At 41.0% G+C, this 16,839-nt stretch overlaps 1 protein-coding gene across 2 annotated transcripts in view; it reads right to left on the minus strand.

Annotated features, from left to right (window-relative positions):
* Window positions 1-16,839, minus strand: part of ptpn4a (protein tyrosine phosphatase non-receptor type 4a) — a 73,044-nt gene that overhangs the window by 12,409 nt on the left and 43,796 nt on the right. Inside the window, exons 8-17 of one of the 2 annotated variants that reach the window (XM_079357301.1) lie at window positions 16,306-16,426; window positions 15,464-15,551; window positions 14,696-14,784; window positions 10,500-10,563; window positions 7,557-7,729; window positions 5,665-5,733; window positions 5,396-5,530; window positions 4,916-5,080; window positions 567-726; window positions 106-189 (exon numbers count right to left, since the gene is read on the minus strand). In XM_079357301.1, coding sequence (XP_079213427.1) covers window positions 106-189; window positions 567-726; window positions 4,916-5,080; window positions 5,396-5,530; window positions 5,665-5,733; window positions 7,557-7,729; window positions 10,500-10,563; window positions 14,696-14,784; window positions 15,464-15,551; window positions 16,306-16,426 — 1,148 coding nt within the window. Of the gene's footprint in view, window positions 1-105; window positions 190-566; window positions 727-4,915; window positions 5,081-5,395; window positions 5,546-5,664; window positions 5,734-7,556; window positions 7,730-10,499; window positions 10,564-14,695; window positions 14,785-15,463; window positions 15,552-16,305; window positions 16,427-16,839 lie in introns of both variants that reach the window. The other variant, XM_079357300.1, reaches the window with a different exon arrangement.

The following is a 16,839-nucleotide window of genomic DNA, read 5'->3' on the forward strand; positions in this document are numbered from 1 at the left end:
GGTTGTGAGTTCTTGGCAAAGGTTAAGAGACAAGAAGAAGACGACGAGAGCAACCAAACACATAAAGCTATTGGACTGAGAACACACGTTTTGTACCACACTGACCTTGACATTGAAGCCAAAACGTCCGTGTTCATCAGGTCTCATTTTGATCAGGACCAGGTTATCGTGAGGGACGACTCCATTCAGCTACAGGAGCAGAGTGAGACACAGATGCATCACATATATACACTGTATATATCTATCTGTGGACGGCTTCCTGTCATAGAAACCTTGTTTGATCATTTAAAAAAAAGTGAGCTCAAGTTTTTCTTTCATTACTAGTTTGAAGTCGACTTGAACACGAACTCTACATCTTTAAATATGACAACATTTAAAGCTTCAAACTGGGATGTTTCACCACCAGGAGGCAAAAAAGTGATAAAGTCAAACAAGCAGAGAAAAGAATGAGAAAACCCCTTCATGTCTCGATGATTCTTCTTTTTTGGTGACTGATCTGATCATCAACATGATGCTAACATTGCACATTATCTAATGACTGCGTGCTGCTGTGTTGTAACACTGACCGTGGTCTTGTCAGCATTGACGGGCACATCGTACATCTCGTTGAGGTGGTTGTCCAGGAGGCTCTGCTGGGAGTGGGCCTGGATGATCTGGCTCAAGGTCTTTCTGCTCAGCTGCTTGGGGGGCAGGGCCGGGGGCTGGCCATCGAGCCCCTCTGGAGACCTGATGGAGACAAGGAGAGAGAGAGAGAGAGAGAGAGAGAGAGGGTCAAAGAACGGACGACGAGAGATGAAACAAAAGTTATGTTCTGAATTTAGCATTCGATGAAAAGACTCATTTCCTTTTGCTTCTCTTTTTTACATGATCACATTTTTTTTATCTGTTAATGTAAATTCATTCATGATTTATGAATAATAAGTCAATAATCGCAAACTTAAGCAGCGGCCTGTTTTTTTTTTGAGACGTAAGACACAGACAGGCACAGCACAAACACAAGTAGCTGTCTCACAGCTTCTTGTCCTGTTTGTTGAAGAGACACTGGGTGAAAAAAAACAAACAAAAAAAAAAACAAAGAAGGAGAAGAAAGGTTGGGAGGCGAATAGAGAAAAGCAGATGAAGGAGAACGGGAGGGACAGAGATTGCAAGAGACAGAGAGGCTTAATAGCACTGTGTTAGTCACAATGCATTAACCTCAATAAAAAATGCTGCACAAGAAAGGGAAAACACCCCCCCCCCCCCCCCCTCCTCCTCCCCCCTCCATCATCAGGACAATAAAAGGCAGTATGATGAAACAACGTGGTCAGTCAGGTAAGGCTCTCAGCAGCATCATGTCCCGCTCTCTGGGGGGTGAGAGTGTGCCATTTCACACTGTCTGTTTCCATAAAGTGTTAGCGAGTGTGAGAGTGTGTGTGTGTGTGTATGAAGTTGTGTGCGAGCTCTCCCAGGGGGAAAGAGCTCCAGTCAGAGAGCATCGGCCATGTTTTGGCTGCTGCTGCTGGTGCCACTTTGCGTCGTTTTAACACACGCACAGAAACGATCATTTATTATGGGTCAAAATCAGGTCAGCGCTTTCAGAACGAGGGCAACGCACAGCAGGCCCGAGCCGAGACCGAGCATCCCCACCTACACGAACGTGTGTTTCCCTCCGCACGACACAGACGAGCGGAGGGTGGCCACAGCACCTGGCACCACTTTTTACAAATCCTTAGGACATCTAACTTCGTCATTATCAAATCCTAAGAGTCTTCTTTTAGGCCCAAGTTGAATTCAGAACTTAACGAGTGTGCACAATGACTAAATAATCAGATACCGGTGCATAAAAGTCTTGAAAAAGCCCCTATAAAAAACATCATATTGGATTAAAAAAAAAAAAAAACACCAGAAGGTGAATTTAAAAAACACTCACAAGAGTATTTCAAACTCAGCTCTTTTCCAAAGCCAGCCGCAGCTCTGCATGTGTGATTAAACAGATGTGATTATAGCGATGTTATGTTTCCATATATTGTATAATTGTAGCTTTTCTTTCTTTGACAGTGTTAGGAGTATAGAGACACTGCATTTTAAAAAGCCATCGCTGTCATATAACGTGGTGACTTAAACCGATAATTTTCAGTCTGCACTCCTGAAAACACAACATTATAAAGAGAGAGTCCGAGGGGTTTGGCTTTTTGTTGTATAGAATATGTGTTGAAGCGTACTGCGGTCTGTGTGATGAAACGCTGCTCAAAGTTTTTATTGGGAAGGAAGCGACGTCATTGGCCGAGGCAGAGTCATTCCTTATAGTCTCTGTGGATCATTCTTCTTCTTCTATCTTCGGAAGGACATTTTTGAAGGCAGGGTTGGTTTCAAAAAACTAGCATGATTGAATGAGTAGGGAGGCATGATTGGTTCATAAAACTTGAATTGAGTGCAGACATTGGTCGAAGTTTTTACGTGCCGACAGCTGCAACAGATGACAGATTTTCAGAACACGAGTTTTTCCATTTCTGTCAGGACCTGACGACAATTTCAACCAAAAAATCTTAAAAAAAGTGTGTCTGGAGAAAATGACCAACCCTGCCTTTATTAAAAAAAAGGTCTGAGAAACTTTTGGTTGATTAAAACTAGAGATGCACTGATTCAATGGCGATACCGATGATGAAAAATAACAATTCAGCCAATTGTTGATTTGTTGATTGTTTCAGGACTTCTTTTTGGTATCAGACTCCCACAGCGCCGACATTTTCTCTCATGTTTGACAATGAAAATAAGTTTGTTCAACAGTTGAATTCTGCCTGGTGAAAACCTCTCCTCTGACTCAGTAGTTAGGTGTTCAAGATGTCACCAAAAAAACAAAAAAAAGCAAATAATCATCAGCTACTAGACAGTTCTTCTGTTTCGTAACTGAGGTTAAAAAAGCTTTATTAATAAAGAGAAATACAAAAGTTTGGCAGAGAAAGGTGTTTGTTTTGGTTAATATGATACGTAATCTTTGGAAGATATTGAAAACATGGTGGCAGAACTAAATGGAGCCATTACAATAACACACACAGTGATTTGCCTGAGCGAGTGATTATGTCATCTTTTGGCTTTGTAATCTAGTGATGAACCAACAACTTGGCGTGTCTATGTGTGTGTGTCTGTGTGTGTGTGGAGACTTGTAGGCACTTACACTGTAATGTTATTTAACCACTCTGATTTCCAACTGAGCAATGTTCCTTCCTCCCACCTCTCTCTCACCTCTCTCTCTCTCTCTCTCTCTCTCTCTCTCAACAGGGAAAATAAGCATGCTGTACCTACAATGCAATTCATTCAAATCACAGCAACTCAAGCAAAGAGTCCGGGCCAACAGCACACGTTTGCATCTTACACAACTCATTTCTGGCTCGATACAGAAAAACTATCTAACTAATCTAACTCATGAAACTAAACTAAGTAATCCAGCTGGACAATCATTTTCAGAAGTTACTTTTTTTTTAAACACTCCGTTTGTCTCACCTGTGATAACTGTTGTCGGAGTTTCAGAAACTTGTACAGCTAACTAACATGATGAGGTGCTTTAGCAATGTGCTAACTCAAACTGCGGCTGGCTAAACAGCCACAAGATACTGCTGAGTGAGTGATCAGGACTTCGGTTTCATTCTTTGCCTCCCGCCACATTTGTAGTGAATTGAGCGAACAAACTTCAAACTCGTGACGAGCCGTGCTAAAGCATCCTGAGATTGTGAGTGTAAGACATGTGAATACTTAGCTTTACTGACTGTTGGTATTCTGTTCAAGAATATATCATGAACAGCTGATCAGTAACCTGCACGATGGGATGTGCCATCACCTGGCTAGAGAGAAGCAATACTAAAACATAATTAAAACACAACGGTAACATGAAAGAGCAACAGTCTAATTAGTTATTCTATGTTTGAAATGTGAGCCTGAATAAATGAGTTTTTAACTCTGACCTAAAAGTTGTGATCAGTTGTCCTGAATGTTTTATCCAAAACCTGGGACTGAATCAGGTACCCTGGAAGTTAGAGACGCAGCGCTGTGGGACGAACCGCACAGTTAGGGCACTCTGATAGGAAACAATAGAATTAAGGTCACGTCGCATCATGCTGTTAGGAAAACGCCGTCAGGCCGGCGACTCCAAATTTACGACTTCGAAGGTCAACTGGAACGCACAAATACCCATTTCAACAGCTTCACAGCTTTCCTTGTTTACATAAAGTAACTCCTCTTATTTATCCTCATCAATCCACACTTTTGCATCGTGTTAACTGTGAATGCTCATATCACCATGATGACTTTCCTTTTGTACTCTCAATAATAGTGTGCTTCTTCACGCTTCTTCGCAGAGATTGGACTTTTCTTAAAGTGAATAGAGAGGAGGGGGGGAAACAGGCTCATGGATATGTCATGGAGTTCAGCAGATACTTTATGACCAATAAGCTGATGCAGAAGTCTCCCATACACTCACTTCGAAGTCGAGCCCAAACGCACAACCTCTCCGCCCTGTTCTGCACTATAAACACATTTTACAAGCGGTTTTTCAAAGGGTTCATCTTTCCAATGAGGCCAGTTAAGAGACACTGGGAGAGGGTGTGAACTGTTGAGAGAAGCCACAGACACAGGCAGACATTTCGAATGAGTCAACTCAGCAGTTCACTCAGACAGAGTGGCACTGACACTGATGAGTAAAATTAAACTTTCAAATTAAAGGGCAGCTGTTTTGTCGGGGTGCTTCTTTTATGAGGTAGATCTTTTTTCACCAAGTCAAGACTGGGTTTTTTTTTTCCCCCCTCTGAGAGTGACAGCTTGAAAGAAAGTGGGCGGGATTCAAGAGCACAAAAACAAGAAGAAAAGAGAGAGAGAAAAAAAAAAAGGGGACAGAAGAAGTAACACATGGAACAAATAAGCATTATAAAGACAGGGAACTTACGGTGTGGAGTCCAAGCTGATGCTGTTAGCCTGCGTGGAGGATGCTGATTTGTGATTGGAGGAGGAGAAGACAGGCAGGCTGGGGGAAGCGTGGATCACGTGATCGACCAGGTGCCCGACTGACGACGGGCGTATTCGCGTTCCCTCTTGTACAAACAGTGAGTTTCTGACAAACAAACACAAACGTGCATGAAGTAAAAGGACCAGAGAACGACCTCGCTTTAAGTAGTGTGGCAAACATAGGTAGGGAATACATGGTATGATCGTATATAAAATCTTCTATGATGTGTAAGTGAATCCTTTACAATCTGGGGCTTGAACCTCTTACAAAACTAATGAATGACTGAGTCACCATTTGCTGTCAAAACACTCCTTTGAAATATTTCTGAAGCATTTTGAGAATGATCTCGAGACACTTTGGTCAAAAAAAGGAAGCTAAAGCAACCCGAGTTCTGATTGGAACCCTCAAATTTGGACTCACTGATTGGGCGTCCCAGGAGGCGAGCGAGTGGGGAGACTTTGAGTCTCCAGTCTCTCATCTGACAGGCTGTTCCTGCTGACTGACTCCCAGTCCGTTCCGCCCAGCAACTTCCTGGCCAATGGCTTGCTGGGAGACCTGGATACACAGGGACTTCAATTGAGTTGTAACCAAACGAACTGAATGACGCAGAAAGTGTACCACGGTGAAGATCGAATGTTGGAGGTTTGTAATGGCTACTTCGGAATAAGAGATAAAGACATGTCGGTTACCTCGCAAACACTCTGTCCTTGATGCCTTTCTCCTTTCCGTACTGCACAGATTGAACCTCCGTCCGCCCGCTAGAGACAGAAACATTGAAAACATTCTTTAGAGAGGCCTGCCATAACTTATGTGACATACAATAGAACACTTCAAGTTCAATGTTATGGCGAGAATGTTGCTGGAAATACGTTGTCAGGTTTTTCATTACTCCAGCTCAAAAGAAGCTCTACACAACATCCTCTGCATGCTGGCGACAGTGTGGATGCCTCCAAGCGAACCCTTTTCACATATTCTGCTCCTGTGCATCATTGATCCCATTTTGGCATCAAGTATATAACGTTTCGTTAAGTGTTCTTCAGACAGAATTTGAGTCGTTATACTTGGGTGCCATAAGATCAGAAAATGTTTCCCCTTATGTCAAACACTTATTTCAGATCCTAAGTGCTGCTAGCTTAACGGCTATTACTAGGAGGTGGTTAAAACCAGGAAAACCTACAGTGGAGGAGTGGTTTGACATCATCTATGATGTTTAAAATGGAAAGGATTACTTTTGCTTTGAGATTACAATGAGGAACCTTTTTGAAAAGAAGTATGTCACGCCGATACAACCATCATTTGTTGAAAGCGATTTTTGTGTCTTTTCTTTTTTCTTTTTTTCTTTTACAGTCCCTCTGTAGAGGTTTACCCCAACATGTGTGTTTACTAAGTTCTTATTTTACTATATTTAAAATTGGTAATGTTACTGGATGTATAGATGCTTAATGGGTCGTTGCACGCTTCTGTACTGTTTACTGAGTATGGGAGCCACGATTGTACAGTAGCAGATGGCTGAGTGAAAAGTTTGATGTGTATTACCACTGTCTGTTTGGACTTGAAAGATCATAGTAAAGAAAGAATTAAAAAAAAAAAAAAATAGGCTTGCCATAAAAATCCACCATTACTTAAATTGAATCATCTTCAATCTTTATTTCTAGAGTTTAGCAAGGTTTCAAAAACTTATTTCAAGCACTACATTGACTTTCCTGGAGTGAGTATGAGAAGAGCACTTCCTTGGATGCCAGTAATAAGTATAAAAATATATATTGAAAAGGGACATTAGTTGTTTATGTGCTGTTAATAACAAAAATAAGGCAGATTTTGAACTTGAAATGGATCCTCAGTGGAAAGTCAGAGAATATCTTCAGGGCAAAAATCAGACCCACACAAACTCTGTCAACCCCGAGAGCAAAGCTAGCTAACGTTGCATCACTGCTGCTCAATAATGCATCACAAGACCTTCAACTTTCATTTCATCTCTCACATTTCAGAGAAACAGGAAATCAAAAAAAAAAAAAAAAAAGCTACCAATGAAGGGAAAATCATTTGGAGGCCAGGGCATAATTCAGTATCAAGTAATGTACAAAAAAAATGAAATGGTTTTCACTGGATGCTTGTGCACATCGACTCTTGTAGAACTTTAAAGAATGGCTGCGAGGCCAGACACAAACAACTTAGTTTTTCCTCTTCTTGAGAAAAACCATGAATTATTTAGTTGTGGTTTTCTAGGGGGAGGTAGCATGCGAGACACCCGCTAGTCTTCCAGTGACTAAGCCTCTCAACCCAACGTGAAACAACTGCATCAACCTCCAAACAAACAAGTCGGGTTCATGTGTGATTGTTTGTGTCTGAGTGAGTTTGTGTACAGGTCAATCTGTCTGCGTCTGGCTGTCAACTCTTCTCAGAGTTTCCATTTTCCCCCCCTGGGAGAGAGTGTGTGTGTGTGTGTGTGTGTGTGTGTGTGTGTGTGTGTGTGTGTGTGTGTGTGTGTGTGTGTGTGTGTGTGTGTGTGTGTGTGTGTGTGTGTGTGTGTGTGTGTGTGTGTGTGTGTGTGTGTGTGTGTGTGTGTTCTCTCAGTCCTTACCAGTATCTGAACTTTGACCCCAGGGTGAAGTAGTGAGCAAAGAAGTTCTTCTGGGGTGGGATGGGCCTCTCCAGCCTAAAGAAGGTGTGGTGCTCCACACACGCCTTCCACAGGTTTTTACAGGCCCGATAGTTCACCATGTTGAAACCCAGCAGCGTCTCTCGAGTCTCCGTCTGTGTGCAGGGAGACAGACAGAGCAGTCACAGGACCGCTCAGAAAACACCACAGACAGCCAAGTATGTCAGAATACGACAAATGAAGATTTGATAAAGTGCTAAAAAGTCAAAGTTAGAGCTAGAAATACCAGCGTACTTGTAACTTCTCTTTTTAGCCTATTCTGTACCACATTCACACAATGGACTGTTCAAATCAAATGTTATCTTCATCTACATGAGTTGACATGTTCTCACTGACAATGATGTTGTTTAGGCTATATAGTATTAAAGTGGATTCTGTTGAAATTATAGCCGTCAATGTTGGAGTGATTTTGGATTTCTCCTAACATCTCAAGAGAAACTTTCAACAGTTTGTCCAGGATTTTATCTGAGTTTGTTTACTACTTCTTTCTTTTTTATAACTCATCTATTGTTATCTATTATTAGTTACGATTTTTGTTCCATGTGTGTACAATCAAAAAAAGACAGTCCCATCGCTCAGTGGGTGCTGGCTCCAAAAACACAAACAGATCCGCACGAAAGAAAAACAGATCCGCACAACAACACTTGAGTCTGAGGAAGAGTAAGTTGATTCAACTTCTCAATAAACCCTTCAAACAGGAACTTCTTGGTGTGTTTAGTATTTTTCTTTATCTATTCTAAGTGTGAACCCTCGAGTTTCAGCTCACTAATTTAATAGTTGTTCATCAGTTTCTGGGTCACTCTTTGAATTAATGAGTCATTATTTTTGTCTAATGTATCCGGGCATCCCTTTTTTATGTCAGTCTTGTCAATAGTCAGGCTTTGGTTAATTTCTCTTTTTATTCATGTACAGTTGCATCTGTTCATTCATTTGTTTTTCTTGTTTCAATTGTTAGTCGATGACTTTAAGTTAACTTTAACACTTCCCCTACCACCCCAAATGTTTGAACGGTTTTATTTAGCTAAAAGATATTTATTAATGTAGTGATTTATTTATATTTTATATTGTATTTATATATGCTAATTCATTCAGCTTACTATTTAATTTTTTAATCCAATATTCTAGCAAATATCCATTTTTGCTTAAGTTCAAAGAGTTTCTTTATAACTTGAAGCTAATTATAATAACACTTCACAGATTATTATTATAGCTCTTTGTTCTCATGTATTTCTTCATTAGCTTTAACTTAGCATTCCATCTGTCCACCATTACTTTACAGGGGACATATTATGGAAAGTCCACATTGACGGTGTTTTGAACATTTGGGTAACCTGCGTGTCTACCAATCCACAAAATGTGAAACAAATCCATCTAGTCCTTTGTTTGTTGTCTGCATAAATCTTACAACACAGAGAAAAATTCTCCATTTTAAATTTGTTGTCCTTGTGATGTCACAGTGGGTTTGTGATAAAACAATAAACCCTCCCCTCCCCTGGTATCTCCACCCATTGACTCCACCCCCAGCCTTGAGCAAAACGTTTGTGCAGGTCCGCCAGTTTTATTCTCACTAGCAAAGGAGTGATGTCTACTGGGAAAACTCAGGGGAGTCTCATTACATTTAAAGAGACACACACCAAAACAGAGCGTACTGAGAGAGCTGGTTTCTACAGGGTCACAAACCTCCTCTGGGGCTTGATTCATGTTAAATGTGGACCAAAGCACAGCACAGATGTTTCATTTAGACCACAGGGGACAGTTTGAAAAGGTGGGAAAAGGGGGATAATATGTCCTCTTTAAGCTTTCTGTTTCAACAGTACAGTCATTACTTTAACTCATCAGTTGAGCAGACAGTTTCAATTGGTACTTCCTCAGTCAGCCTTTAGCTTTATCTTCAGTCTATCCCCCCCCCCCCCTCCTTGGGGATAACAATCCTGGGTGTGGACTCACACAACCATCACAGAGTTTGAAATTACCAGGGGAAAACTCAAGTCATTGAATTCCTGCCTTTGCATTCAAAGCCATACGAAAACATCTGTTTTTAAAGGTGCTGTATAAATGACCTATTACTATTATTATTATTATTATTATTATTCTTTTCTATAGTGGTTTTACAGAAAATGTACATGCAGGTTGATAGAAAGGTCGAAGGTATAGGATTGTAACAACTGTTTCAGTTTCTGTTTTTTTTATGAATCTTTGGAATCTAAAGGCATCACATTAAAATGTATTACCAACATTTCAGAACTTCAAATACACTGATTCCTCATGTAGATTTAAAGTTTTCAAAAGAGCAAATACACATTAAGAACAGGTTGGATCTGACTGTTTCACCTTCTAACATGATTCAAAGAGAAAAAGAGGAAGGACAACTGATAACAGTTCAATTCATGGATGAGAAGAACTGTATCCTTTAACTGTTAGATCTAGCTGTTCAATATAAAGCAGAGACAGTAAGACTTGAAAAGACTGACAGACGTCTGTGCAGATGTTTGCTTTGGAGATAAACATCAAGTTGACTGTGAAGGTGACAGATAAGCTGTCTGTTTGTTGTGTTAAGCATAGGAAAAAGAGATCCACGAGTCAAACAAGGGCTGCAGGACAGAGTCGGGATTAAAACACAGTCAAGCAGGACACAGTCAGCGGGGGGTTAATCTGACACTGATTAAACACACACAAACGCAGACGTAGCTCTGCTAACATTGGAAGCACACACACACACATTTAAAGTCAGCAGCATGCATAGAAACACACACACACTTTCTGTATGAAGTCCACCTGTTCACAGAAACTGGACACTATTGTGAAAGCGAGTCAGTGCACAGGAAGTGTGTGTCTGTATGTGTGCGTGTGTGTTTGTACACCTACCGCCTCTCTTCTTAGCTGGACGAAGAACTGTTTGCACTTGAAGGAGATTTTCACAATTTTCAACCTGAAAGCAACGACAAGAGAACAACGCAAAGCTAAGTTAGTAACTCCAAAAGCTAAAGATAACGAGCCTTTCATCTGTAATGAGACGATGATGTTGAATTGGGTTAACTCAGCGGTTCCCAACCTTTGACTTTGAAACACACTGGGGACCCCCAGACATCCAGATCACATGCAGCTTTGTGCTAAAACGATTATAGTGTCAATCGTGGTTTTTTTTACCAGCAACCAACAAAAAGAAAAAAAAACAACCTTAATTTGAAACCACATTTAGGTTGTTTCAGTAATGTTAATGTGGCTGGAACAGACGGGTCGCGTGAGATTTTTTTGTGCACAAAGTGAGGCGTGTGTGGACACATGAGACAGGGATGATGAGAGACCGAGAAACTGAAGGTTTGTTAGATTCAGAACTGGCTGACGCTCACAGTAGCTGATGGATAACAGCTTGTAACTTCATTATGGGCAGAATGCTCCGATTACTTTGACCAATAATTTGGAATTTCAGGGGACCCCATTTGAAATCCATTAACGCAAGGTCGGTCAATTAGCAGTAATAGAAATGGATATTCAGTGTGGAATTGTTAAACCAAAAAAAACGATGAAAGAAATGCACAGTGTTCTTTAAATTAACCCTTGAGGTATTACTGCGCTACAAACATCTCAATGAACAAATAAAGACTTGTTTTAAACTGACATAACATTTGACAACAACTAATTTAAAACCACTTTTGCAATGTTTTTGTAATGAGGCTTCAAGTTAGAAAAATAATCAAGGCTGTGATGTCTGTTAAATTTGAAATAAATACCTGAAGTCGTTGCACATTCCAAAGAGTTTGAACCATTTTTGAAGCCGTTCAAAAACACTTAACATATTGTAAGAATTCACAACTGGCACACACTGTTTCTAAGTATTTAAAAGCACAGCAGGGAACAACTTCTCTTTCAGGATTCACGAGAGGGAAATAGAATTTTTATCCACACGTCTCAACGAAGCACCTGTTCTTAAAGTAAGCTGCTCCACGTGTCCCGTCCCAACTGTTCATTTAACCTTCAACCCTTTCTTCTTTGTATAGCTGCAGGGTGGGGGGGGTTATGAGGCTAACGCCACACTGGAGTACCCCAGTGATTCAAGACGCTCATCTATGTTCCCCACCCTTTTGTGGTGACTAGTCCTGCTTACACTGAAAGCTGCAAAGATGTTCAAATCAGACGATCAAGAATGAGGTCTGCTGATGAGCAGCAGAGTAACATAATCCCTTCCTAGAGCTCTGTTGCTGCTGTGACTCATCGCTCCCTGCTAAATATATTTTACATACTTACTCACACACACACAGGCAAAAAAAAAAAAAGAATCACACAATCACAGACACACTCATGCTTAGGCAGAGTGTGATTCATGCCCCATCTAAGTGTGGCTCATTTGTCAAGCTGCTGTGAACAGAAGTAGGAACGAGGCAAAACATCTAAATGCCTCTCTCTCTCCCTGTTGACCCTCGCTTACAGTATCGTACGGTTGGATTCATCCCAGAAGGGAAGGAAAAAAGGAGAGGAGGAGGAGGGCGATCCAATGAGAGGTGATGGCTCTAATTGCAGAAACAATGGTCCTCGTTAATAGGACGGTGGAGATAGCGAAGACGCAGAGGAGGGAGAAAGTGAGCGTAAGCACATGCAGAGGAGAAGCCGTTGTGCGTCTCCCCTCCTTCTCCTCTTCACACATGGCACTGGGCAGCTGCTCTGGACGCCACTGTTGATCTCTAAATTTAGCTGAACTGACGGGATACGCACACATGCAAACACACACTGACCTAAGCTGTTTTTACTTCACACAAGAAGACCTTACGGTGATTTCAATCATTTCATGGAGACTTGTACTAAACCTGTTTTGTACCCAACGATTTGCGTGGTTGCTCCTTTTTTTAAATTTTTTTTTTTTTTAAGCCCAGCGATATAGAAAAACTCCTTTATTGGATTAATGCATAATTGAGTTTAAACTCAAGATGCTGATGTTTGTTGAGTATACCATTGGAGCAGCTGAAAGCATGACATTAAACCATGTTCAGCTGACTGCTTTCTTATTGTCTCAATCCACGTCAGCGACTTTAAATGTCTCCAACTGGATTCAGGTCAGTTGGTCAAATTAAGTCAGCAGCATCTCTGCTTACAGCTCCCACAGTTTCTAAACATGAAAGTGTCTTATGCAGTGATGTTATCGGTTAAAAATATGTCGGATCGTTGGTTTTAGAGAGGTAGAGGTGTCGACTCATAATTCAGCTGCAGGCAGCCTCTCCTGATTTTCCTCTTGCTGACAGAGAAGAGACTCAGAAGCCGTTTACACACATGAACTTCTGAAAATAAATTAAAAAAAATCTTCGAGGAAAACGTAGGACAGCACCTTGATGACGCTGGTGGTTTCGCTGGTTTCCCTGTACCAATTCATATTTATTATGAGTGTGTGGAAAAGAACATAAGAAAGTGAGCAGAAAATAGAAGCTTCATTGTGGGCGAAAAGATTAAAGCAGTCACATAGAGGTCACAGAATATAAAAGGTCATAACCTACTGCAATTACTCACAATGAATTTTCCTCTCAAAAATTGGCCCCTGTCACGATTTCTCGACTGCTGATTGGCTGGGGTAAAGTAATGATGAAGGTGGGAGGTAAAACAATTCAGATGTTTGTGACGCACACCCAGAAACATATCAGGACATTTTCAGTAGTTGTGTGAGCACGAGTGGAAAGGCTAAGAGAAACTTGCTTTTTTTTGTTTCTCACCAGGTTTGATCACGTTCTGAATGACGTCCACTGAAGGGTCAAAGTTTGAGACTTGTTTTCTAAGGATTCCTGCCCGCCATGCAGTCTGTGTACAACTTCACTGTTTACAGGTACAGCCTTATCTAAACCCTCGAGAGAACATCCACACTGTCACTTTACCATCTCAATTCAATCCTTTAACTTTTTGTGGCCATACGAGTGGAAAATCCCCAGATTTATGTGATCCATATAATGTCAGTATCCCCACATCCTTCAATCTCGAAGCCTTACATGAGCACACAAACTAATCTTCACTGTTGTCCACACGCACACACACACACACACACACACACACACACACACACACACACACACACACACACACACACACACACACACACACACACACACACACACACACACACACACACACACACACACACACACACACACACACACACACACACACACACACACACACACACACACACACTCGGTCAAGGTGTGTGTGTGTGCACATTTGTGTGTGTGTGTGTGTTAAGCCGTCACACGACTGAATTATCTTTCGGAGTTACAGAGATTTGAGCGGTTACTGTCCAACCCCGGCGACCATTAACATTTGGCCTCCCACGCTGCAGCAGCAGCAGAGTAAGGAAGATTTCCAAGAATCAATGAATCATAAAGACTGATGATGAGAGTAAGTGACTTAGACAGAGATTTAAAAAAAAAAAAAAAAAAAAAGGTATAAAGAGAGAGCAGCCAAATGTTATCCTTTAATATTTCCAGGAAACCGAGTTAAACATTAAGCCCTCTCCTTAGAAAAAGATCAGGTGGACTCCTCTACGTAATTCTAGAAAAAAATCAACTATGGTTTAAACATTCATGTGAAACGCCAATAATCCCTATGTGAGATTTAACTTCAATACATTTCTCAGTTAGAAAAGGGTCCCTGATAACATTTCATGTACTGTCTTCCAGACCAGAGAGAAAGAAAGCAAACGGTGACAGTGGAGCTTCTCATAAAGAGTGTGTTCTCAACAAGATGGTCAAAGTGACCTGATCCGCTCCATCACTACAGAGAGCTGGAAGATTTCCTGTTTTTGCTTATGGGGCCTTTTAAAGGTGCAACTCAAATTATTCAAACTCTGACAGCAAGCTCCCTTTGTGCAGTAGATATTTCAGGTGCACAATCTTGGTGAAAAAAAGCAGACATTTCATTCCTCTGTGGTTCTTGACCTTCCCGTTTTAGGCAGATGACTTCACTCCAATGAGTCTGTTTTGGCTTAAATAGCTACTGATAAATATTACAGCAACACTTGGGTGAAGAGCAGGCACATTTAATGACTCATGTAATTTAATGTTTCTGTGTGTGGGTGTGTTACTCACCATGGGAAATAGTTGATCCGTACCCTGTTCTTGTAAACCACAATCCCGGCAGACATAACCCCAATAAGAATCTCTGTGTTGCTCTGGTCCTGAAGAGAGGGAAACACACGTTATAAGGAGTTAGATCAAACTCATTTTCTTGTCCTCCTGAAGACAGAAACGTTTGATTTAAGTCTGAAAATGTATAGATTTATTTTTTATTTCTTGATTACTGCATTGATGCACAATTCAAATTGTACATCGTTTTACGATAAATTCATCTACTGATAAATCTTTTCAAAATCTCCTCGTAACATATGCGGTTTATTGCCTTCCAGACCAGATCATGTCCCATGATTTCGTGTGATGTGATAAACAAGTTTGGCCAATCTGCTTCCATCTCCTGCTCAGCTACAGTTCTGCTCTTTACTGTACGAAGCAGCTCCTCCAACTTGTTCCCATTCCTTCTCCGCTAATGCAGGAAAGAAAACATCCTTGGGTCTTCAGTGTTTTGACTGCCCGGGGCAGATTGGGATTTTGTAGAATAAATTCTGATATCACTGGCTCACAGTGAATAAAGTTTTCACACAAAGTTTTTTTCAACAGGTAACATGACCTCTGACTTGGGAGAAAAACTATGAAGCCATCGACAAAAACAGATATACAACACACACACACACACACACACACACACACACACACACACACACACACACACACACACACACACACACACACACACACACACACACACAGGTGTTAAGAGTCACTGAGTAAACCCTTACTTACCCTTGCATAGTGCAGCTCAACCCCGTAGAGCTCCAGCGTTCGTGCTGTGTTCAGATAATTAAACTCCGACTCGGCAGGAGATAGACCACTGAGAGAGGGAGAGAGTGGGAAAAGAGAGAGAGAGAGAGAGAGAGAGAGAGAGAGAGAGAGAGAGAGAGAGAGAGGACAGACAGGAATGAGGAGGAAGGTGGAAAGCGAAGAAAACTTTGATTAGAGACAAAGTGTGGCAGTTTTTTTTCTTTTGCACTGTTGCCACATGTTTCCAAGCTCTCGCTCATGGTGGATAAATAATGCATCTCCCTCATCAGAACACGGTGTACAGTCTTAACCTGTCTAGACTTAACTTGTGTCATCAATTGGTGCTTTGTAAAAATTGACTGATTGCTAGATGTACATCATTTCTGTAAACTAAAGGAAGACAATGTTTCAGTAATTGGACTTTATCATGTGTTCTTGTCTCAATGCTAACTATAATTTAACAGTTTATATCATCATGAACGTGATAGAGCTTGTTCTTGTCTTTTCTTTTGACGATGATGGGGACTTTAATGTTGGAACGACTGGAAGCAGGAAGGATACTTGTTTTAATTCTGGATGGGTATCCTCAGTTCTTAAAGGAGGGTTTGTTTGGTAGCAGAAACCTGAACATGTTAGGTAGTAGTTTTGTTTGAAACAAAATGAATTTAATTTGAATTTAATTTTCACTTAGTTCAATATAAAGTACTGATGAAAAAATACACAGCTTCAGGTACAGCAAACTATGTATACAAACTGTGAATAGTTTGAAGAGTAACTTGCACGTTCATGAGAATGTGCGTGCTTGTATCCGTGTGTCGGTGTACCTGTGCTGCTGGTGATGTTTCGAGACCTCTTTGTGGAAGTCTTGTGGGGGATTGGGGATGAAGCAGTATTCCGACAGGTAGCCGGACGAATGCTCCGTTTCACTGTAGTCCCCAAGTTCAGCTAGAGAGAGAGAGAGAGAGAGAGAGAGAGAGATGATCACTACTATCACAACTGAACACAGTGGAGGAAAAACAGATGAGCCAGAGCTCCACACCCACTGTGCCCGTATCATTCATAATAAATACTTTAGAAAAATGATGGTGACATTTATTTCGTAATAAACTGGTGCAAACCAACCCATAACAAAAATCGGTTTAATCATATCCTGTTAAACAAAGAGAACTGTTTATCCTTGTGTCGTTGAAAACACCCTCTTCACTTGTATGCCATGTTCTATAATTAGTTTCTTCAAACGTGTGGTCTGAACATAATCTATCATTTTCTGAACACGACCTGCTTCTTTAAAGCAGATAAGGGACAATGAGACCCATCGAGCCAATTCAACCACGACCATCTAAAGTGAAAACTCCAGC

The sequence above is a fragment of the Symphodus melops genome (assembly GCF_947650265.1).
Source record: "Symphodus melops genome assembly, chromosome: 12".
NCBI classification, from domain to species: domain Eukaryota; kingdom Metazoa; phylum Chordata; class Actinopteri; order Labriformes; family Labridae; genus Symphodus; species Symphodus melops.